At 45.7% G+C, this 25517-nt stretch overlaps 1 protein-coding gene across 1 annotated transcript; it reads right to left on the bottom strand.

Annotated features, from left to right (window-relative positions):
* Positions 1–10250: 10250 nt before the first annotated feature.
* Positions 10251–23443, bottom strand: MGST1 (microsomal glutathione S-transferase 1). Its single transcript, XM_082252739.1, has 4 exons — positions 23312–23443; positions 12332–12462; positions 12040–12134; positions 10251–10593 (listed from the first exon to the last, which is right to left on the bottom strand). Exons 2-4 carry the CDS (start codon positions 12455–12457, stop codon positions 10347–10349), a joined length of 468 nt encoding a protein of 155 aa, XP_082108865.1. The 5' UTR covers positions 12458–12462; positions 23312–23443; the 3' UTR covers positions 10251–10346.
* Positions 23444–25517: the final 2074 nt, after the last annotated feature.

Raw genomic sequence — 25517 nt, 5'->3', positions numbered from 1 at the left:
AGCCTTCTTTCTTTTTTTTTTCTGCCTTCTGGATTTGTGTTTGTATAGCTAGTTGTTATTGTCAGCATATTTTGCAAGTACTGTGCCCTCTATGGTGAGAAACATGATGGCTTCCAGTATGCGGTTTTTTCCTACTGTTTAGTTAGCACTTGATATTATGTTGGTTATTTTATATGGCTGACCATGTGTTAACTTTTCTTGATTTATTTTCTGGCCTTGTAAAATTTAAATAAACATTTTAACCACTTAAGCCCCGGAAGATTTTACCCCCTTCCTGACCAGGGCCTATTTTGCGATTCGGCACTGCGTGACTTTAACGGACAATTGCGCGGTCGTGCGACGCTGTACCTAAACGAATTTGACGTTCTTTTTTTCCCACAAACAGAGCTTTCTTTTGGTGGTATTTGATCACCTGTGCGATTTTTTTTGATCATGCGCTATAAACAAAAAAAGAGCATCAATTTTGCAAAAATAACAATATTTTTCAAATTTTTTTTATATGAAATTCCCCCAAAAAAATGTAAAAATCAAAATTTTTTAACATTTTAGGCCAATTTTTTTCTTTACCATATGTTTGGTAAAAAAATCGCAAAAAGCGTATTTTGATTGGTTTGCGCAAAAGTTATTGTGTTTACTAACAAAGGGAAAGATTTTTGTCATTTTTGTTGTTTTTTTTTTTTTAACGCGTAATGGCGGCGATCTGCGATTTTTTTTTTTTTTTTTTTTTTTTTTTTTTTTTGCGGGACTGCGACATTGGGGCGGACAGATCGGACCCTTGACTGACATTTTTTGACATTACTACAGTAATCAGTGCTATACATATGCACTGTTACTGTAAAAATGACACTGGCAGTAAAGGGGTTAACTTTTTTTGAGAGGGAGGGGTTATGTGTGTCCCTAGGGGCGTGTTTCTAACTGTGATTAGCTGTGGCTTGATGTGTAAGAACAGAGATCAACGGTCCTACATAGCAGAACTGTTTGATCACCATTCTTACACAAGGGAGAATGACAGGCGGCTTTGTTTACATTAGCCGCCTGCCTTTCTCCAGGTGTAACGGAGGATCACGAGTGCCCGGCGGACATCGGGTCCGCCGGGCACACGCATGGAAGAGTGCCTCCGGCTGCGCGCGCTCGCTCCCTAGAGCCTCACAGGCTAGCAACGTAGCCCTACGTCCCTTTGCCTGTGAGGGGCTGACCGGCGCCGTAAATAGTCATGCAGCGGTCGGCAAGTGGTTAAATGAAAAAAAAAAAAAAAGTGTCAGAAGGGTCAGTTAATGTCCCGACTGTGTGCCGCAATAAGTCTCTGATCGCTGCCATTGCTAGATAAAAAAAATCCCATAGTTTGTAGACGTGATAACTTTTGCGCAAACCAATCAATATACGCTTATTGGGATTTTTTTTAATAAAAATATGTAGCAGAATACATTTGATAAAGAAATTTGATTTTTTTTTTTTATTGGATATGTTTTATAGCCACCATTGGGGCTTTTTTTTTTTTCAAAATTGTCGGTGTTTTTTTGTTCAGGGCGCAAAAAAAAAACCACAATGGTGATCAAATACCACCAAAAGAAAGCTCTATCTGTGGGGAAAAAGGAGATACATTTTGTTTGGGTACTGCGGCACGCGACCACGCAATTAGCAGTTAAAGTAATGCCGTATTGCAAAAATGGCCTGGCCATGAAGGGGGTGGGGGGGGTAAATCTTCTAGATTAATGTGTGGATGTCAGTCTGAAAGAGGTGGAAGCTGCATTTGCAAGTAGACTATCCTAAGGCCCCTTTTCACACTGTAGATTCCAGTGAGAATAAAAATGACAAATCACATAAAGATCCTTATCCATGTTTAAGATTTTGTGAATTGAGCCTATACCCGATCTGGTATGGTGGTACCCACCTACCATACCAATTTCTACACTCAGCCATATAAAAAACTGATAGAAAACATTGATTCTGAATTCCTGGTTCCCATTGGTGAGATTTCTGAGGTTTTTTTTTGTTTAAAACAATGACTACGAGGAAGGATAGGTGACAGTGACATATATTGGAGGGGAGTTTATGTCTCAGTTGGACCCTGTAGTAGGTTTTTGCCACCGTCCCAGAAGATTCTAAAATTGTGGTGGATGTGGGTGCCTCAAACCCAGGTAAGGGGACTTTAAGGGCAAGAGTAGGTTAGAAAATAACGTTGAAAAAGAAGAAAATTTATTGATAATAATAATAACAGATTACATATTAAAGATGGGATGACCCATAGACAATTGGTGTATGGGTAAAGCCCATAGTGTGAAGTCATATAAAGTATGGAAAAATTGTGACTTGAAAACGGTGATAGAGATCCACCTATTTTACTGTTTTTATTTTCCAGGTTGGGGATAAACAGAATCCAAAGCAAAATAAGGGAAAAGGATCTTGGGTATGATCCTAGTAAGTCCTACGCGTTTCAGCCCTATGAGGGCCTTTCTCAAGGATAAATCACCAATTATGTTTTTAAGCCCAAATGTTGCATGTCAATGCACCTTTCTTTGATACTCAAACTGCAGCGGGAACCGTATGCTGCTAACAGGCGGCGTCACCCTCTTTTGCAAAGAACTGTGTGATCCTGGTGGATTTCATCAGTTTGCATAATGTGTCAGAGGCTTCAATCCGTTGACTGAGTACGTTTTTGTGTATCCAGTGTTGAAAATCCTGGTTACTTCGACTTTTTGTTACATCAGCAGAGAGATGCAAACTAGTTGTCCACAGCAGCATCTACTTCCGTGACCTCACCGCTCCCTCTGTTGGCAGCTTTACCCATACACCAATTGTCTATGGGTCATCCCATCTTTAATATGTAATATGTTATTATTATTATCAATAAATTTTCTTCTTTTTCAACGTTATTTTCTAACCTACTCTTGCCCTTAAAGTCCCCTTACCTGGGTTTGAGGCACCCACATCCACCACAAGGTGACAGTGACAAACCCTCAACAGAAGAAAAGGGAAATATGTGTGCTGAGCTCCCGATCATCAGAACCCTCGAGGAGGAAAAGATGGCGCTTCTGTCTGACGGCAGAGAGGAAAATCAGCAGCACTTATCAGCCTGGAATTAAAGACACTTTAAGGAAATGGCAGAGAAATACTGTAATTATAATTTGTATCAGATGTTTATTAAGTGCTTCAGACAAATCTTCACCTCAACTTTCTACTTCACTAATTATATACGGGCGAAATTCAGTTTGAACATTTAGAAGGTAAACACGACTCTTGAGGAATTGAAGATTTTCAACCTTTACTAGAAAATTCAAGTTTTGCCAGAGCTACAGGTCAGCGAGAGAGAGAGAGAGAGAGAGAGAGAGAGAGAGAGGGAGAAAGGGGAGGGGGGGGGGGGACAGGGAAGGATAAGAGGGGGCAAGGGGGGAGGAAGAGGGGGACAAGGAGAGAGGGTGGAGGGGGCAAGGAAGGAGGGAGGGGGGGGAGGAGAGAGAGGGGGCAAGGATGGAAAGAGACTGGGGGCTAGAAGGGAAGGAGAGGAGGGCAAGGAGGAAGGGAGAGGGACGGATGGCACAGGGGGTGGGGAGAGTAAAAGGGGGGCCAGGGAGGGATATAGGGGGGCAAGGAGGGAGGGATAGAGAGGGACAGAGAGAGAGAGAGTGGAGTGGGAGACAGAGGGAGAGGGACAGATGGCACGGGGGGGAGAGGGAAAAAAAAAGGAGGGCAGGGAGGGACATAGAGGGGGACACAGAGAGAGTAGGAGACAGGTGGAGAGGGACAGATGGGACGGGAAGAGGGTGGGAGAGAAAAAGGGGGGCAGGGAGGGATAGAGAGGGGGGCAAAGATGGAGGGAGAGGGGGGGCACAGAGAGTGGGAGACAGAGGGAAGGATGGCATGGGGGGGAGAGAGACAAAGGGGGGGGATAGAGAGGAAGGCAGAAAGATAGGGGCAGGAGGGACAGGCAGAGATAGGGAGGTGGAGACATAGGGAGAGGAAATTAGGGGAAGAGAGGGGGACAGGGAGGGATAGAGAGAGACAGGAAAGCAGATAGATTGGAACAGGGAGGGAGAGAGAAGGAAAGTTAGTGAGGGGGGAAGAGAAAGGGAGGGTTAGAGAGGAGGGTAAGGAAGTAGAGTGGTAAAGGGGAGAGAGGGAGACAAAGAAAGGGACTTGGGGAAGGAGCGAAAAAGAGGTAGATATATGGGAACAGGGAGGGGGACAGGGGGAGAGAAAAGAAGGCAGAGAAATGGAAACAAGTAGGGAGAGAGGGGAACTGGGAGAGATAGGGAGCCAGACAGATAGGAACAGGTAGGGAGAGAGGGGGGGGGGGGGCAGAAAATTGGGGATGGGGAGAGAGAAAAGGGGGCAGTAAAGAAAAAAGAAGGAAACATGGAAGGAGAAAGGTGGACAGGGAAGAAGGGAGAGGGGAGACAGGGAGTGAGAAAGAGAGTGATAGAGAGGGAGATAGGAACGGAGAGGAAAAGAGGGGGATAGAGAGAGAATAGAAGGGAGAAAAAGGTAGGCAGAGATGGGACCAGGGAGAGGGAGGGAAAGAGATGGGGACAGGGGAGAAGGGACTCAAAGAATTTATTTACAAGCAAACGTCAAATCTTAAGTCCAAACAGTTTTTATTTCAGCATGATCACATCAAAAGCTATAAAGTGCAATGTTTCCAAGTCACGCAGGACCCCTTCTTCAGGGTGGGAGGGACTGGGCACACTGAGGGAGAGAGATGAAGGGAAAGTGAGGGAGCCGAGGATAGGAGGGCCAAGGGATGCAAGCAGGGTGGGAGAAATGCAGAGGGAAGGGAACAGGATGGGATTGAGCAGTAGGCAGCGAGACAGGTAGGGAGTGAGATGGAAACAGGCAAGGAGAGAGAGGGGAGCAAATAAGGGGGCAGTGAGAGACAGAGAGTGGGGGGACAGGAAGGGAGAGAGAGACATAAGGGCAATAAGAAACAGGGAGGCAGAGAGAGTGGAGTTGGGAGAGAAAGAGAGATAGATGGTGTAACGGGGTGTTATAAGAGAGGGTGTCCATAGCAATTTCAATAGGCATTACTGGATGTTACTGTTTGCCCTGGTTTTGTCCTTGTGCAATTATATGTGGTTCCTTTTATAAATAGTCCCAACGGGGGGTTGCTAAGTAGCCTTAATGTTTTTAAACCATGCTCCATAGGAGAAGAAAATAGGGCTTGGAAGAAGGTTTCAGAGAGTCCTTGGAAAGAGAGATGTGGAAGACACAAGATCATAGGGAACTGTGTTCTAACACACTTTACCCCAAGGGAGAAAGCACTGGAGAGTGAGATCCCCTAGGAAGTGATAGAAGGTAAACAGTAGTTATTCGTCTTTGGCTGCCTGTATCTTATGAGTAGTGATGAGCTGCATATACTTGGGTTCAGTTCATCGGAGATTCACTAAACCACCCCCTTAACATCCATACCATACCCTTATCAAAGCTAACAGTCTGGTATTGATTTTGGAGGGAATGCATGCTGTATTTTGTCATTAAACAGCAATATTTTTCTAAAACATTTTTCATTGTAAAAAGAAAAAAAAAACTGGAGGTTCCCCCCAAAACCCACACCAGACTTCACCCCTGGTCTGATATGGACTTAAATGGGGTATTTAATGTGAAGAAAAAAATGTAGAGTCCCCCCAAAATCCACACCAGATTCTTATCCATGCATGCACCCCTTTTCCCCCTTTTGTAGCATTTCCCACCTGTCTTCAGCATAGGGAGGGTACCTTTCCAGGGGGTACCTCCCTGGCAAAGCATCCTTTATAGATGCCCTAAAGCCGTCTGTGAAGTGACACAAGTGACATTTATCTGTTCAGGCTGCATGCTCAGATAAGGTTCTAGTAGGGATTTTGGGTAACACCATATTTTACATTTTTTGTGGGGTCCTACTTAAAATCCACACCAGACCCTCATCAAAGATAAGGGTCTGGTATAGATTTTTGTTATTTTGTCATTTAGCAGCAATATTTTTTTCAAATATGGAAAAAGTACCTTTTCCTCACGTTGCCACAAGGATTGATGCCTGCCTACTTGCTAAAACATGCCAAAACCTTTACTCCTGATGACTGCTCTCCGCAAACCACAGCTCCCAGGACCTTTGCAGAATGTAAAGAAAGGGGTCGGGTTATGCCCATATTTGATCAATGACTTTACTAAGGATACCCCACCCTTTTGTTTACATCCTACTGTCGGCTGAGGAGCTGTCATTTACTCAGGATACCCCACCCCTTTGTTTACATCCTCCCGTTGGCTGAGGAGCTGTCATTCATTATGAGTTTCCACCAGGAATGTATGTGGTTTCTTTACTTTTCAACTTTTATCTGTGAATGAGTAACCAGGCTAACTATATGCCTCTTTCTCATTCACATGGAGGGCAGATATCTGGGGGCCTCCTTATTTTAAAGGGGGCTATCAGATTCTGATAAGCCCCCTCAAACTATCCCCACAACCACAAGGCCAGGATTGTGGGGAAGAGTCCCTTGCCCTCATCAACATGGGGACAAGACACTTTGCCAGGCGAGGTTCCCTCTGGCAAGGTGCATTCCCCATGTTAAATGCATTTGGCTTGGTATGTATAAAGAGGGGGAAGCCAGACACCACAGTGGAAAGTATTAATTTATTGACAGTAGTAATATTACTTTTTTTTTTTTTTTTTTTTTAAAGCCCGTAGCGTGTGCAACACACTCAAAAGACTCCACCCGGTGCATAAAAAAGTGCACACACACAAGGTGAGAACACAAAAAAGCACAGGGTGTGCGAAATCGAATGGTTTTCCCTCCGAAGAGGTAGGACCCGAAACCTCAATCCCCCGGGGCGCAAGACTCCTGACAGGGACATAAGGTACTCATGGTCTGTCTGGCCAAAACCAGACAGACCCCGTTCTTCAGGGGGACTGCCGAAACAGCCCCCACCGAGTACTAAGTAGGGCTCCCCCGAAGGGAGACCCCATGGGAGAGGGCGAACTAAGCCAAAAGGCCATATCCACCCCCTCCCAAGACTTAAGGCTGGGCCCGAGGACCCACACACTCCAGTCTGTGCAAATAAAGAAAACAAAGGTGACAGTGCAGGTGACGGACTCCAAAGAAAAAGACAGACAAAACAAAGAAGTGGGGAAGGGGTAGTGGGGAAAGTGCTTTGGTGCCATGTGGAGAACCAAGGCAGGCCTTCCAGCCGGAATAAAAAATTCCTCTGGTGCAAGCCAAAAGGCCTGTCCCAAGAGGCAGGTGCGAAAAAGGTGTGCATAGTGCAGTGACCAAGGTGCCGAAAAAACTCACAGCGAGCTGCCCCTCACCAGTGAGAAATTAAGGCACCCCTGGGCTGCCACCCCAGGGGCACTTACACTACGGGCTTTTTCAATCTCAGCCCCCCTCAGGACTCTGAAGTCTCAGGACTTCAGGGTCCTCAACCTAGGTACCCCCTTTCCTCAGCTAGCTGGCACTGGATCCCAGAACCTCTTCCGGAGTGGTCCCCTTTAATTATGGCAGACCCCCAGGGGCAATCCTCAGTACTCACGACCTGTGTAGGCTTTCCAGGGACTGAACCCCCCTCTCTCTCCGTAGGTTCTCGGCACACCGGATTCCTTCAGCTTAACTCGGCACTCTCTGGATTCTCAGGCGACACCTCGAGACATCCTTTTTCCTCAGACAGGAGGAGAGACAGCCACACTCTCCATCCTGGGTCTCTGCTCCCGCCAAAGACATCATGTCATGTGCCACCCCCAAACTTATACCCACTCCCAGAATCCTTTGCAGCACAATTTGCCTTCTGGGGTAGTTACAAGCCTGGATGTGTCCCCTGGTTTGGCTTCCTCCACCGCCCTATGAGAAACCTCTCACAGGAGCCAGTGGGGAGACTCCCCCTTCAGCAGGCACACCTGGAAACCATGACACCCTGACTGAATAAATCACAGCCCTGCTGTTAGGCAGACAAGGCCCACTATATCTTTACCTAGCACCTACCTGTAGGGTGCTACATACATAACAGCCAGTCATGCAGTGTGGTACCTGGTGTAGGGGACAGGTCCTCTAGTAGATAGGTGGTTGGCTCACCCAAAAGTATCTGAGACCAAACCCATGGTATCGAGACCTCATGAATCTGGCCACATGGTACTGGAGGATAAAAGTTGAGTGAGTACATGCATGAGGTCCATGCTTGGTGCTTGGTGGGATCCCATTCTGTCACTGGGAGTGAGGTGGCAGAGATACGCTGGACTGGTGGAGAGGGCATAGGCTCAGCCATGTCCCTCCTAAATGCAACATTCTACAAGCACAGTGTTTAGTGACAGTGAACAGCACCCTTACAGAAGGACGCTGTACTTTTATTTGTGCACACTGTGCACAGTTCACCTCTAAGCTGGGGAACCACCATAATGTTTCACATGTCCACACCATGGTCCCAGGTATTGATGAGTGCGTACACACATGAAAGGTACCCCCGTATGCCGGGCGAGTAGGCCCTGCCCAAATACTTCCTATCCTCTTTATATTATCTCATACCTCTGATAATTTCCCACAACTCACCTCCCTTTCCCCTTTATTATTATCCTTTACCCTGATAATATCCTGGACTCATCTCGGATTCCCTTTAAATTATTCCATACATATGATTGATTCCCTAGGCCTAGACTAACCTCATACCCCCTTTACATTATATTATCCCTTACCCTGTCCCTGGACTTATTTCTTCCACTCCCCCCCCCCCACCTTATCCAATTGCTTGGCCAATGGAAAAATGTATTTGGTCCTGCCAATAAAGATTATTTGAAGAGGAACATACACAGAAAGAGAGACACCAAGGGCTGAAGAGAAAGTGATACCAGTGCGGGCAGGGGAGGAGAGATAAAGAGGGGGCGAGAGAGAAAGATGGAGTGGGTAAGGACACACCCACACTATAGCACCCCTAATTTATCCCAACATAAGGCCTTAGGGGCATTGAAGCCCAGGACACAACCTGCACCCTGCCACAACTCACCACCAAGGATCAGGGCACACCATGTACCCTGTCACATTTCACCACTGAGACCCAATACATGCTATGCACCCTGCCACAACTCACCACAGAGACTAATGAAACACTATGCATCCTGCTACAACTTTTACCACAGAGTCCAAGGACACCCCATGCACCTTGCCGTAGCTTTCACCACCGAGTCCCAGGGTGTAGAACACCCCCTGCCACACCTCCCCAAAATCTCAAATAAGGAAGCAATCTTTAGGAAAAGTATATCAGTGAGAGGAGTCATGAAATAAACTTCCAGAGACCATTCTTTCAGACCACTTACCAGTCTCTAACCTGGAAAAAATTACTAAACCTAAAGACCAGAGTTAGGCAAACAGTTCGAGCCGAGCAAACGTTCGGCTCGAACATCGTCTTTTTTGGGCAAACACCTGAATTTGTGGGGTGCTTGGTGACATGTTCCCCCCCTGCCAAAAAGCACTCTCCTCCCCCCTCATGTTGAGGGCATGAGGCCTGATATGGTTCTGAAGGGGTGGGCTGCATGCTCGGATAAGGACGTTTTTTTTTTTTTTGTTTTTTTTAACATTTTTATATTGCCAGCAGTTTAAATATCATTTTTTTTTTCTATACACGATGCACCACTTTACAGGCAGACTAAGGAAACTCCCCAGGTACTATATTGAAAGGAATTTTTGATTTTATTGTTTCACTTTAAGCTCCTATAAAAATTATCTTTTTTTAAAAAAAAAATTGCATTGATACATGTCCCCCGGGGTAGTACCCAGGCCCCCATACTCTTTTATGGCCAATACCTTGCATATAAGTCCTATAGACTTTAATAGGGTTCGGGTTCGAACTTTTACGATGTTCGAGAGTTCTGGCGCGAACCGAACCGGAGGTGTTTGGCCCAACTATACTAAAGACATATTCTTAGCCTGTATTTGAAGGGCCATCATTCAATCTTTGTTTTTTGTAGAACTACTATTCCCAAGAAGCCCTATCAGCAAACCTATGCATGAGGTCACCAACAGAGCATTCTGGGGATTGTGGTTCTACAAAAGACAGAGATTGGATGGTGGCCCTTCAAATAGTAGAGCAGTTCTGTGATTTGTAGTTCAACTGTGACTAGAGGCTTTACGGTTAACCAGTGCATAGGGGGTGATATTCATAAGATGTCATGTGATTCTGGCTCAGGATTGTTCAGCTCCTCCTTGGTTGAGGTCACGTTGTCTCAGAGATTTTAGGTGTATATGGATCGAGGTGTGAATTGTTTCCTATGATTGTAATAATGACATTATAGAGAGCCATGGAAGTAATCTCCAAGATTTATTTTCTCCCATACAGACAAAACAACCTAATAGAAAAGAAACAACCATGATTTCTGTATGTGTGGCAATATGGGATCAGCTTTAAAAATAGGAGATTTTGCTCAGAATTGCATAAGCCATGGAAACATTGACAAGTAATCCGACGAAAAAGGTCAGTGCTCGACTTGGCTGTGGCAGTGGTGTTAGGTAGGAGATTGTGTGCAGAATGCGAGAACCGGCAAAGATGCGGAAATGTAAAAGTGCGGTAGATAATTCGGGATTACTGAGCACATAGACTAGACCAAGTCCCACAAACGGTACAATGTTCTCAATGTCGTTCAGATGACACCTGTAAACATGAAAAGAAAAGCTGTCACCTCCCTGGAAGAGCCAGATTTAAGTTCATACCAATAAAGCATCATTTTCCCTAGATATTTAGGAATCTATACAATGTGATGGATAAATCGATATGATGTTATGGCGAGGAGCTCTGTAGGATTTGTGATATTTTGGGACGCATTCTGCGTGATAAACTGGATGCAGCTTTTCCATTCTCCGCTGTCACAATGAAAGAATAGCCGCAAACACGCTGTAATGTCTTTTCAAATAAATGTCGACGTTGCCCATATAACCTGCTTAGTGGCTGTAATATTTTTACACCTTTTGCAAGTAAGCTGGGAGCAAAGCTCAAAAAGCAACGTCCTATAAATGGTGGAAATGCACTGCTTTTATTGTGGCGGGACCACCAACTACTACTGTACAAAGATCTGGGAGAAGCAAAATAATCAGACAAAACAACAGATTTTATCCGGACTCATCTGCTCTAACTGCGTGACATTAAAACACCACTATATTTTTCCTAATGGGTATAGTGCTATTCTGTGGACTGGTCAGTGGGGGTGGCACCATTCTGAGGTGCATTTAGTGGGGGTGGCACAATTAGCGGGACTAGTCAGTGGGGATGGCACCATTGTGTGGACTGGTTAATGGAGGTAGCACCTTACCTATGAACTGGTCAGTGGGGGTGGCTCTATTCTGTGATCATTAGGGGGGAATGGCACCCTTCTGTGTAATGACCAATAGGGAAGTTTTTTTCTGTATATTAGTCAGTAGGAGTGGCTCCATTCTGTTGACTGGTTTGTGAGAGTGGCAGTGGCACTGTGGACTGGTCACTGGAGGTAGATCTAATTTGTCGATCACTCTGTGGAGGTGGCTCCATTCTGTCTACTGGCCAGTGGAAATGACACCATTCTCTGTAATGGCCAGTGGGGAAAATTACATTCTGTATATTAGTCAATGAGGATGACTCCATTCTGAGCCTAGTCAAAGGGAATGGCACTATTCTCTGGCCTTATTAATGGAGGTGACACCACTATGAGGACTGGTCAGTGAGGATGGCTCTACTCTGTAGAACACTCAGTGGGGGCAACTCTTGTCTATGCAGTGGTCAGTGGAGAAGTTTAATTCTGTATATTTGTTAGTGGGGGTGGTTCCAACCTCTGGGCTGAGAGATGGTGGCACCATTCTGGGTGGTCATTGTAAAAGGTCATTTGGAGTAGTCTACTGTGCTAGTTCAATTCAGTGTAGAGGATTGGGTTCTCCCCCTTTCACCTCTCAAATATGGGTATACATGATTCAGTAGATAATAAGTTCTAACAAATTGGAAGTGGTCACATACATGTCTTGGCTGAGGAGCAGACAAGCATTCTCAATGCTGCAAACATTTCAGGACTGGGTTGCTCATACTTCATACTTGCGGTATCCGATTTGCTGACACTGGGGATGGTTACATTACCTGCGTACTCGCTCCACACGTTCATCTGTTCTGACAAACTTCTTCACATCTCCCCCCTTGGCATGACTAACAGCATCCTCTGGATTTGCAAAGACCTATACACACACAAGGGATGACAGTAGAGCGAGAGTCACCATCTTTATCGGACATCACCTTCTACTAAGTAATAAATTGGCATAAATCGATTTGGTTCAATTCATAGTGACATGCAGTCACACAGTCTGATTTTCCCCAGAGTATTAAATATCCTGTACATTTATATCACCAAATATGCCCAATTGGAGCCACTTACCCCACGTGTAATCCTGTAGTAGGCGGTGAAAGGACTCATTAGCATCATTTTCAAGAGGACAACAGCCACATATGTAGCAAAGGCTCTAAACACCTCACTGTCATCGAATTGCTCTAAGATGGACATCCTGTCTGCAGATAATAGGAGAGGTAAGCGGTATTAGACTTTCAGATTCTATATGAAGCCTATTCCATTTCCTGGTATCCATGTTCATGGAGAAAATAATCCTAGAGGCTCATTCAGATCGGTGTTACAGTTTAATCTGCTGAGTGTCATCATATATCAAAGAGTGATATAATCAAGGAATCCTGGGGGTCTACTCCCCAGAGTTCCTATATGGGACCCACTCATTTCCAGCTGCTGTGTTTAGCATATTCGGAGCTGCGGGGAGGGGTTTTACCAGTGAATTAAAAGGCCTCATGCACACAGGATGTTTTTTTTTTTTTTACTTTGCTAGAAGCCAGCAGCGTTTTTGGCAGAAAAAAAAACTCCTGATGCTTGTAAAAGTATATAAAATGCTTCTACAAGCATTTAGGCGTGTTTACAGGTGTCAAGCAGTTGGGTGTTAAAGCCCCGTACACACATACTGATCGTCAGCCGAACGATCGCCGTCTTTTTTCCAGGGCTGTCGTGTCTGTTGAAAACTGCAAAAGACTGCACACGAATTTTGTTGGCCAACAACAGCCGACTGCAGAAGTGATGTCATGTGATGGTTAACTTTCCTTGTCTTTTTTCTTCTCTGAGCATGCCCAGTCTTGCTAATCTGCTGTCTGTCGGCCGAAATCTGTACTGACTGGCGAACAATCGGCCGTTCTGGTGTTGGCCAACAAAAATTTTAATGCCTGCAGGACAGATTCTGTTCGGCCGAAAATGCGCTGTCGGCTATCGGGAGCATCATACTAACAAGCCTACAATCGGCCGATCGGTCGTCGGCCGAATATTTACGGCCGACAATCGGTACGTGTGTACGGGGCTTAACTCATTTCATTGGCCAGAATAATGTATTCTGAAAGTATCATAGTGTGTCTGCGCTGATAAAAAAAAAAAAAAAAGCGTCACAAATAACAGAAAATGATATAATATACTGTATATTGTTGCACTTTTTTTTTTTTTTTTTTTGCAGCGCAAACACACACTTTGATGTGGGAACACATTTAGTGTTTGAAGGAGCTAAGCAATTTTGCTGGATTTCTTTTTGGGGCAGCACACAATAATCATTTGCTATTCACAATAATTTATTCTGACCATTGAAATGAATTAACGCTCAAGCGTTAAATACGCCTAGTGTTAACACGCGTTTAGGCACGTTAGGACGTGTCAAGCTATTTTCTGCTGCTCCTGGACGCACTGGCTGTTTTTTTTTTTTTTTTTTCCTGCCTCAAAACGCTGCTAAAACGCTGCTAAAACTATTTTTGTACCTGAGTAGTTACCCCTCCTGGAAGGAAATAAGAGAAACCCACCTAGCTACAATTATTTTGTGCCATGTTTTCTTGAAAGTAACACTGCTGGTATTGGAGTGTGTAAACAGGAGACAGGCTCCATTCACACCAATGCGTTTTCTCGTGCTTTTTGCAGAAACGCAGGACATTATTTTAAACATGGTTTTCTATAGAACACGTTCACATCAATGCATTTTTGTGCCTCTGCATTTCTGGGAAGGGTCAGGGACTTTTTAACCAGTTGCCGACCGCCAGCAGTAAATATACTGCAGCAGATCGGCTCTATTGTGCGAATCGACGTACCTGTACGTTGTTTCGTGCAATAGCCAGTAGGGACAAGCACTGATTGGCTAGAGGGGGAGCCATTCAGCGCACTTGGTGGACACAATGTCCGCCGGCCACCCGCGATCGTTCCCCATAGAGACAGAACGACGGTCTGTAAACAAGGCAGACCGCCGTTCTGTCACAGATGAACGTAGAGATCTGTGTTCCTGCTATTTAGAAACACAGTTCATCCAGTGAGTCCATCTCCCACACAGTTAGAAAGCACCCCCTAGGGACTCATTTAACTCTTTGATCGCCCTTGGTGTTAACCCCTTCCCTGCTAGTGTCATTAGTACAGTCACAGTGCATATTTATAGCACTGATTACTGTAGTATTGTCTCTGGTCCTCTCAAAAGTGTCAGTTAGGCGCCCAATCTGTCCACCACAATGTCGCAGTCCCACTAAATACTAATAAAAAAAAATTAATAAAATGGCATAAATCTATCCCCTAGGTTGTAGACGCGATAACGTTTGTGCAAACCAATATACACTTATTGGGATTTTTTTTTTACCAAATATATGTAGCAGAATACATATTGGCCTAAAATGATGAAAAAATTTGATTTTCTAATTTTTTTTATTGGATGTGTTTTATAGCAGAAAGTTAAAAATATTGTTTTTTTTCAGAATTGTCGCTCTTTTTTTGTTTATAGCGCAAAAAATAAAAACCGCAGAGGTGATCAAATACCACCAAAAGAAAGCTCTATTTGTGGGTAAAAAAAGACAAAAATTTTCTTTGGGTACAGTGTCGCACGACCGCGCAATGGTAAGGTAAAGTAATGCATCACAAAAAATGGTCTGGTCATTAAGGGGGTAAAACCTTTCCGGTCCAGAAGTGGTTAAAATGCAAAACGGTGCTTTTTTTGTTTCAATAGACTTCAACGTCAAATTTGGCATAAAGAAAAATGCAAAATGCATCAAAAACATGTGTTCGAAAACACGGAAAGCACAGCAAAAAGCAAAGCAGAAGCGTTTAAAAGCAACATGCATAGATGGGAATGGAGCCAAAGCGAGAATGCACACAAAACAAGTTTTTCAAGCCGGTCCCGAAGTTTTTCTGTATGATACCAAACAGTACTGTAGGTTGCAAAACACTCACTATTCCTGCTAGTTGACTTGTGGATATTGCTGAAATAAAATTTCTTGACTTGGATATAAAGAATATTTTATATTAGAGATATTATGAATAGGAAGGTATCTATAATACCTTGGGGTGCTCTTCCTAAATTACATAAGACGAACGTGTTTGAGTTGGCTAAGAGCTTGATTATTTTCCTTATTACTATAGTCAGCACACCCAGAAGCCCCAAATAAGATTCAGGAGATTTTATAGCTGTAAATGTCCAAGATAAATGTGATGAATCAGACAGAGCCAGAGCACGTTTAAAAAGTAGCCAGTATCCAGTCTGGACGAGAGACCTTAGCTCTGACTTGGGAGACTTTGTGAAATACTGTAGGATAAATCTTTCCCCTTTTTTTAATAGATAGCGACCTTCCAGGCTGTTTGTGCGCTCTTAGTTACTTCTTCAGATGGAAATTGTATAAGGGCCGGTTTAGACTAGTGTGATGCCAGACATCGCATGTGATTCGCACCGCATTGGTTTGCACATCACATGCGATGTCTGTGCAATGCAAATGCTGATGAATGGCTGAATTTGCATTGCATTCGGACCAAACTCATGCAGGACCCTTTTTTTGTCTGCACCGGAATTGGATTGCATAGGTGTGAACACCAATGCGATCCGATTCTGCAAATTGCGCTACGTTTTGCAAACTGATTGCAAGGTGTTGCATACTTAACATACACTCCATAATCAGTTTGCCTGAACAGGTTGCGATTTTGATGCAGTGCAGATTTGCAGCAAATTTACACTGCATTTGGGTGAACCAGCTCTAAAGGCCCATACCCAGGATAAGAAGATCGGAAGAAAAATTTAGTATGACGAATGATTGGCAGATTATCTGATCATTAGTATGGTGCTTTTTGACAGCTGATTCCGTGCATGCCGTGACAGCCGTGCATGCTATAAAACTTTTATTATACGTGGACGCAACTTCAGATTTTTGTTTAACCGATTGCCAACCGCCGCACGACTATTTACTGCGGCGGTCAGCCCCTCACAGGCAGAGCGACGTAGTACTACGTCGCTAGCCTGTGAGGGTCTAGGGAGCGAGCGAGCGCTCCCGCCCGCGGTCGAGGACCCCCCCCCCCGCGCGTGTGACCGGCGGACCCGATGTCCGCCGGTCACTCGGCGATCGTCGGGTGGAGAGGGAGAAAGGCAGGCGGGTAAAGTAAACAAGCCGCCTGTCATTCTCCCCTGTGTAGAAACAGTGATCATACGGTTCTACTATGTAGGACCGTCGATCACTGTTCCTACAGCTCAAGCCACAGCCAATCACAGTTAGAATCACGCCCCTAGGGACACACACCACCCCTCCCTCTCAAAAAAAAGTTAACCCCTTCACTGCCAGTGTAATTTTACAGTAACAGTGCATATGTATAGCACTGATTACTGTAGAAATGTCACTGGTAACCCCAAAAGTGTCAAAAATGTCAGTCAAGGGTCCGATCTGTCCGCCGCAATGTCGCAGTACCGCAAAAAAAAAAAAAACGCAGATCGCCGCCATTACGCGTTAAAAAAAAAACAACAAAAATGACAAAAATCTTTCCCTTTGTTAGTAAACGCGATAACTTTTGCGCAAACCAATCAAAATATGCTTTTTGCGATTTTTTTTTTTTTTTTTTTACCAAACATATGTAGCATAAAACAAATTGGCCGAAAATGTTAAAAAATTTAGATTTTTACATTTTTTTTTTTGTTGAATTTCATATAAAAAAATTTGAAAAATATTGTTATTTTTGCAAAATGTACGCTCTTTTTTTGTTTATAGCGCATGATCAAAAAATCGCACAGGTGATCAAATACCACCAAAAGAAAGCTCTGTTTGTGGGGGAAAAAAAAGGATGTCAAATTCGTTTAGGTACAGCATCGCACGACCGCGCAATTGTCCGTTAAAGTCACGCAGTGCCGAAACGCAAAATACCCCCTGGTCTTTTAGCAGCCAAATCCTCCGGGGCTTAAGTGGTTAAAAGACTGCTGATGCTTTTGTGTATATATATATATATATATATATATATATATATATATATATATATATATATATATATATATATATACATACACACATACATATACACACCGTATCCTACAGAAGTGAATACACTCCTCACATTTTTGTAAATATTTTATTATATCTTTTCATGTGACAACACTGAAGAAATAACAATTTGCTACAATGTAAAGTAATGAGTGTACAGCTTGTATAACAGTGTAAATTTACTGTCACCTCAACACACAGCCATTAATGTCTAAACGGCTGACAACAAAATTGAGTACACCCCTAAGGTAAAATGTCCTAATTGGGCCCAATCAACCATTTTTCCTCCCTGGTGTCATGTGACTCATTGGTGTTACAAGGTCTCAGGTGTAAATGGGAAGCAGGTGTGTTAAATTTGATGTTATCGCTCTCACTCTCTCATACTGGTTGCTGGAAGTTCAACATGGCACCTCATGGCAAAGAACTCCCTGAGGATCTGAAAAAACAATTGTTGCTATACATAAAGATGGCCTAGGCGATGAGAAGATTGCCAAGACCCTGAAACTGAGTTGAAGCACAGTGGCCAAGACCATACAGCCGTTTAACAGGACAGGTTCCACTCAGAACAGGCCTCACCATGGTTGACCAAAGATGTTGAGTGCACATGCTCAGCATCATATCCAGAGGTTGTCTCTGGGGAAATAGAGATATGAGTGCTGCCAGCCTTGCTGCAGAGGTTGAAGGGGGGGGGGGAGGGTCAGCCTCTCAGTGCTTAGACTATATGCCTCACAGTGCATCAAATTCCAGAAGGAAGCCTCTTCTAAAGATGATGCACAAGAAAGCCCGCAAACCGTTTGCTGAAGACAAGCAGACTAAACACATGGATTACTGGAACCATGTCCTGTGTTCTGATGAGACCAAGAAAAACGTATTTGGTTCAGATGGTGTTAAGCGTATGTGGGGACAACCGGGTGAGGAGTACAAAGACAAGTGTGTCTTGCCTTCAGTCAAGCATGGTGGTGGGAGTGTCATGGTCTGGGGCTGCATGAGTGCAGCCGGCATTGGGGAGCTACAGTTCATTGGAGGGAACCATGAATGCCAACATGTACTGTGACATACTGAAGCAGAGCATGATCCCCTCCCTTCAGAGACTGGGCCGCAGGGCAGTGTTCCAACATGATAACAACCCCAAACACACCTCCAAGAAGACCACTGCCTTGCTAAAGAAGCAGAGGGTAAAGGTGATGGACTGGCCTAGCATGTCTCCAGACCTAAACCCTATTGAGTATCTGTGGGGCATCCTCAAACGGAAGTGATGTCGTCATGGAGGAGTGGACGAGGACTCCAGTGGCAACCTGTGAAACTCTGGTGAACTCCATGCCCAAGAGGGTTAAGGCAGTGCTGGAAAATAATGGTGGCCACACAAAATATTGACACTTTGGGCCCAATTTGGACATTGTCACTTAGGGGTGTACTCACTTTTGTTGCCAGCGGTTTAGACATTAATGGCTGTGTGTTGAGTTATTTTGAGGGGACAGCAAATTTACACTGTTATACGAGCTGTACACTCACTACTTTACATTGTAGCAAAGTGTCATTTCTTCAGTGTTGTCACATGAAAAGATATAATAAAATATTTACAAAAATGTGAGGGGTGTACTCTTGTGAGATACTGTGTGTGTGTGTATATATATATGTAGAACCCTACAGGTAGGTGCTAGGTAAAATATATATTGGGCAATGTCTGTCTAACAGCAGGGCTGAGATTTGTTAGGTAGGGTGTCAGGGCTTCCAGATGTGCCTCATGAGGGGAGAAGTATCCCCACTGGCTCATGTGAGAGGCTTCTCATAGGGCAGTGTGGGAAGCTCAGGGGACACATCCCAGCTTGTAACTACCACAGAAGGCAGATTAGGCTGCAAAGGATTCTGGGAGTGGGTATAAGTTTGGGGGGGGGGGCATGTGACAGTGCGTGACAGATTGTCTTTGGCGGGAGCAGAGTCCCAGGAAGGAGAGTGCGGCTGTCTCTCCTCCTGTCTGAGGAAGGTGGATGTCTCGGGGTGTCGCCTGAGAATCCAGACAGTGCTGAGTTGAGCTGAGGAGATCCGGTGTGCCGAGAGCCTGAGGAGAGAGAGGGGTCCAGTCCCAGGAAAGCCTACACAGGTCGTGAGTACTGAGGATTGCCTCTGAGGTTCGCCTGAAGTGTTAGAGGGGACCACTCCGGAAGAGGTTCTGGGATCCAGTGTCAGCTAGCAGTAAAGGGGGTGCCTAGGTAGAGGACCCTGGAGCAGTAAAGGGGGTACCGGCAGTCTGGGCCCTGAATGGTACAGAGAGTGTCAGTGAAGTGACAGTTGCACCAAGTTCTACGAGATACTACCTCAAGCTGTACTAAGCTGGGGACAGTATTCAGTGACTTCCACAGTGCAGCAGTGTCAGGAGTTCTACAGCTCAGTCTTGGGTCTACAGGACTATAAGTCGGGGATTCAACACTTTTTCAGCTACACAGAGAGTTCTCAGAGTCAGTGAGCGTTGGCTGGCGTCCAGGAAGCGCCAACGGGCATTCTTCAGCAACAAAGTTCCATGTGTAATTAGTTTGAGCCACAAGGAGTATCCCACTCATTCCCTTCTCCCATCCCCTTTAAATCAAATAAAAACCACAAACAAAGATGCCGGAGTTGTCGCTGCTTCAGTTATCACACCCAGGGTCGCAGCTCACATGGGCTGGAGAGAGAGACGGTTCTAATGGCAGACCCACATTAGGACACAGGCCTGGAAACCTTGCTACACATATATTATATTACTGGTCTGCTGCTGATATATTGGGGATCACACTGGTCCGCCCTGACCACCCCCCCATCTCTTCTTTCCTCCTTAGTCTTACTGTCTTCTCAGCTCTGTGTACAGAGGGACAGGGACTGACTGTGGCCCGCTATGTTGTGTGGGTGCGAGGAGGAAATTACATAAGGCGCGCCACACACAGCCCCTTATTGGCTGGAAGCGCTGCCTGGGTGGCACCTGTCCTGGACTTCTGGCACTGCTGGCAGCCTCTGCCTATTTGCAATCTGGATTGGTGGAGCCAGTCCAGCCCAGAAAACATCAACCCATCTGGGTGAAACTTAGGGTTGCCACCTCATCCCTTTAATTACACATGTTCTGAGGTGAAGCCTGCACAGGGACTTTCAGCAGCACTGACTGCAGTAGTATGCAGGACCGGCAGAGCTGCGGAGTCTCATGCGGTGCCAGCGGCTGGCGAACAACACATGATGTCTATCCAGCGGAGTCTTGGGAAGATGGCACAACTGCAAATCTCACGCCGATCCCCGCTGAGCAGGCGGGTGACAGGTCCATCTCTGCTCACTTTGCAGAGACAGACCTGTCAAATCCCCGCTCTCCTCTATAGGAGATCGGATGATAACAGACCGCCTGTCTATTTTCATTCGGTCCGATCCGATCCTCCAGACGAATGGAAAATAGGGTTTCCATCCGTCTGGATTTCGCAGACAGGATCAGATCGGATAGCAGTGGCTGTCAACGGACATGTCACCGCTGACATCCGCTGCTCCATAGAGGTACATGTGCAAAAGGGGCCTTTGAGAATTAGGCCTCTTTCACACGGTCCGCCTCCGTAGGCGGATCCGTGTTGCTCAGCGAGGATCGATCCGTGATCCCCGCTGAGCCGGCGGATGACAGCTCCGTCTCCGCTTGTAGAGCGGAGAGGGAGGTGTCACAGCTCCCGCTGCCCTCTATGGGGGATCCACTGTCATCCGATCCGATCACTGAACGGATGGAAAAATAGGGTTTCCATCCGTCCAGATTTCACGGACAGGATCGGACACGGATGGCAGCGGAGGTATCTCCGCTGACATCCACAGCCCCATAGAGCTGCATGGAGGATCCGATCAGATCCGCCTAAAAAACTGACAGGCGGATCTGATCGGATCGCCCGTGTGAAAGGGCCCTTACTGGTATAGCACCATAGCGTGTTAAACCTATCTTCCAGCCAGGGCTCTCTTCCAGTTCAAAAATGTAGGTCAAACCCATATTACAAAAACCCTTCTTAAAGCCCATCTCCGCTCATTCGCAACCCTCCCCCCCCCCCTCCACTGCCACATTTGGCACTGTCTTCCCACCTCCAGGTAAGATCGCAGCACGGGCATGTACGAATTCAGCCTCTCTTCCTTCCCCCTGCTGCATTCTGGGAGACACACAGATCCCAGAAGGCGGGACCATTCAGAAAGCGCAGGGCGACTCGAGCATGCTCAGTAGGAAACAGGCTGTGAAGCTGCAAGGCTTTACTTCCTGTTTCCCTTAGTGAAGATGCTGGCGCTTGCACCCAAAGCGGATTGACGAATCGGCTAGGGGTGCTGACATTGCGGTATTCCTGGACAGGTAAGTGTCCTTATATTAAGGCCTCATGCACATGTAAAAACGTGCTTTTAGTAGCTTCATTCATTGGCGTGAATGCACGTTTGGCCACGCCGGCTTTTAGCAGCATTTTTCTGCCTCTATTAAAAATCAATGGTTGCCTTTGTGCCATCCTTGATACGGCTTTAAGCCCATTGATTTAAATGGAAGTTGCATCCAAGTCGGATCAGGATGACTTGTGGTGTGACTTGAACTCTGAGGATCTTGAGGGTGAACTCCACGCCAAAGTGGAAAAAAATGGCGTGGGGATGACCCCCCCCCCCCCCCAGTTTCACTACCAGGCCCTTGAGATTTTAAAGGGAACCCCATGCAAAAAAGATGGCAAGGGGTCCCCAAAAAATCCATGCCAGACCCTTAAAAGATCTAGAATGCACAGGCAGCTGCCTGTATATAATACGCAGACATCCCTCCTGTATAAATTTATATTTTACAAACCCCCCCACCCCTCCCATATAGATCTATAATTTACAGACCCCCCCATATAGATCTATAATTTGCAGCCAGCCCCTCCCATATAGATCTATAATTTGCAGCCAGCCCCTCCCATATAGATCTATAATGTACAGGCACCCTTGACACAGATACGCTTTTGTGTAATCCCTTTCTCTAATACGGGCGGCTCTGGGTGAAATGTGTGCTGAACAAATTCCAAAGTCTGACAAGTAGTGAAGAAATCCGAGTCACGTTATATCAGCACAATCCGCATTGTATTCACACACACAGGAGATTTCTAATCACTTTCTAATTAACCCCTTGTTAACAATTGCCTCATCTTCAGCATACAGTAAGGCCTCATGCACACAGGGCATTTGAAAAAACAAGCTGCAAAGCCAGTTCCGACGCCAGGAAAAAGCCGCTGTAAAAACGTTCTTTTAGAAGCGTTTTTGTATTGGCGTTAATGCACGGTTTAGCCACATTTTAGTAGCGTTAGTGTTTAGCAGCCTTTCTCTGCCCTCTTCTATTTTCCAACCTCAAATCCAAATACTACAGTTCAAAAACGCCTGACGTGGCCTAACGCTGTATGCGGAGTTAAGCAGCCTTTAGCAGCGTCAAGCGTTTTTACAGCTTTAGGCTTGCCATACATGTTCAATTTTCTTGTACAATTTTCTGTTAGATTTACCACAAACCACATAATATGAGGTCAAAGCTAAACAACACTTTCACTATCCAATTAGGTAGGCCATTGTACTACATAGTTGAAGGTAAATTTCAAGAAAATTGTAGGAAAATTGTATAATGTATGGCCAGCCTAACGCTGCTGCTCCGGAACGCGCTGGCTCTGGGTTTTTTTTTTTACAGATTAAAAACACCTATGCCACTTACATCTCCTAAAAGCCTATGTGTGCATGAGGCCATAGAATAACATGGAGGGGCTTTTTAAGCTGCAAAAAATGCTCTTAAAAGCAGCTGTAAATAAATGCCCTGTGTACATGAGGTCTAATTGGTCGGGACATCAGGCATTTGTCAGCAAGGAATTAATCATTTCACATGAAGCTAACCCTGAGTGTGAGGACAGACATGACTACACATGTAACAAAATAAACAGACCGTGTGTTTTCAGCTGCATCACTTCACTACGGAAATAAAAGGGGACCCCTCCTTTATCTCTAAGCTATGTCAATGAAAAACTTCCCCCCTGCAATCCCATGACAGGGATTCCCCCCTACGACCGCGACACAAACCTGCAAATCTCACCTGATCTCCAGCAGTCTCTGCTTGTCACAACACTGAGGATAAAAGAAAAACTTTCTCCTACTGCCCAGAAAGACACTCCTTCTAAACCTGACACCTCCCCCTACATCTAGCCTATCTACGGCCTCCTCTCTATATCCAGGAAAAATAATTATTTTACAATATTGATCAGAACTACATAGGAAAATATTTTATTGCAATTATTTTAGATGATTGAAAAAAAAAAAAAGCAAAAAGTGTGGGCCAGACAGTGGTGAACGTGAATAGAATTCTAGGGTGTATAACTAAAAGGATCACCAGCAGAAGCAAGGAGAACCTGATTCCCCTATATACTGTATCAGGGATCCTCAAACTACATCGCTCCAGCTGTTGCAGAACTACACATCCCATGAGGCATTGTAAAACTCTGACATTTACAGACATGGCAAGGCATGATGGGAATTGTAGTTCCTGAACAACTGGAGGGCCATAGTTTGAAGATCCCAGGTGTAGATCCTCAGTTATCACTAGAGGTATCACCAGCAGGACAAAGGAGGTCCTGAGTCTCCTATTAAGATCTTTTGTTATTACGATGTAGCACCCTCCAATGTAGGTGCTAAGTAAAGTATAGTGGGCCTTGTCTGCTTATCAGCAGGGCCATGTTTTCAGTTAGGCTGGCATGTGTTCCTAGGTGTGACTTTTGAGACTGGGAAGTCTCCCCACTGTAACCCAATGAGAACTCTCATTGGGCAGTGGAGGAAACCCGGCCAATGGCACACCCGGGCTTGTATCTATCCCAGGAGGGCAGATTATTCCACCCAGCATTCTGGGAGAGGGTATAAGTCTGAGGGGAGCACATAACGCAGCGTCTTTGGCCGGAAGCAGAGTCCCAGGAGGGAGGTGACGGCTGTCTCTTCTCCTGTCAGGAAGAATCGGGTATTCCAGGCGGCTTGCCTGAGTGGACACAGGGCTGAGCTGAGCTGCAGTGAGGATCTGAGGACCAGCGGAGCGTTGGGGTCGAGTTTCAGGAAAGCATTCTAAGTCATGAGTACTGCAAACTGCCCCTGGGGGTCTGTCTAGCAGGGGGGACCACTCCGGAGAAGGTCAGAGGGATCCAGGAGGTAGCTAGCCGGTACAGGAATACAGTAAAGGTTGTGCCAGAGTTAAAGCGGAGTTCCACCCAAAAGTGGAACTTCCGCTTTAGGCAGTTCTTACCCCCTGAAATGCCACATTTGGCATGTCATTTTTTTTGGGGGGGGGGAGCGGGTACCTGTCAGCGGCGCCCTGAACGGAAGTTCTACTCTCCCCCTCCCTCCCTGCAATCTTCTGGGACATGTCAGAGGTCCCAGAAGATTGCCGGCCAATCAAGACGCGCAGCGCGACTCGCGCATGCGCAGTGGGTACCCGGCTGTGAAGCCGCAAACTGTCACAGCCGGGTGCCCACAGCAGTGATGCCGGCGCCCCCGAGACCAGAGGGAGAGGATCTAGGCTTCGGGCGGCCGCATCGCTGGACCGTTGGACAGGTGAGTGAAATGGCTGGAACTCCGCTTTAACCCTGAAGAGTAAAGGGGGTGCCAGCGGTTGGTGTAATGTGTTAAGTGTTGCAGCAGTAATTGCACGTGGCGGCCTCAGTCAGGAAGGACTGGAGGAAGCAGTGAAAGAGGAGTTTTGAGCTAACAGGAGTGTCAGAAGTCAATTGCAGTTCAGTGACCTCAAGTCAGTGTTCACAAGCGCAAGTAAGCGTTGGTTGGCATTCAGCCGGCTCCAAGATAGCGCTAGGCGGCATTTTTCTCAAGTATTCCAAGTTTGTGCCTAGTTGAGCCAGAGGAGTATCCCACTCATTCCCTTCTGCCATCCCCATATAAAATATACAAAAAAAACCAAGATGCCAGACTGTTCATTGTCTCAGATCTCACACTTGGGCAACAAGCTTAAATGTGCTGTTGGTGGTAATGGTAACCGTGGCAGACCCACATCAGGCCCAATGCCTGGAAATATTGATACAACTAGAAGAATCTCCAGCAGGAGGAAGGAATTCCTGACTAACCTACACAGTATAGATCAGCCTTTTTCAACCAGGGTGCCCAGGCACCCTGGGGTGCCTTGAGGTTTCTGTAGGGGTGCCTTGGCAAAATGCCTAAAAAATTCCCAAAAATTGTATACAGGCCGGCGTGTGGACGAAAGCTGCCTTTTGAGTTACACAAAGTCACAGATTTTCATTGTGCACCAT

This window comes from Pelophylax lessonae (assembly GCF_965119305.1).
Source record: "Pelophylax lessonae genome assembly, chromosome: 4".
Taxonomy (NCBI): Eukaryota; Metazoa; Chordata; class Amphibia; order Anura; family Ranidae; genus Pelophylax; species Pelophylax lessonae.
This window is presented reverse-complemented; position numbering and strand designations above follow the sequence as displayed.

Excerpts from the sequence above, each read along its gene's own strand:
- MGST1 (XM_082252739.1), bottom strand. The coding sequence starts at position 12,457 with ATGTCCATCTTAGAGCAATTCGATGACAGTGAGGTGTTTAGAGCCTTT. Across the intron at positions 12,135-12,331 it reads ACTACAGGATTACACGTGGG|GTCTTTGCAAATCCAGAGGA; the intron begins GTAAGTGGCTCC and ends GTGTGTGTATAG. Across the intron at positions 10,594-12,039 it reads CGTGTGGAGCGAGTACGCAG|GTGTCATCTGAACGACATTG; the intron begins GTAATGTAACCA and ends TCATGTTTACAG.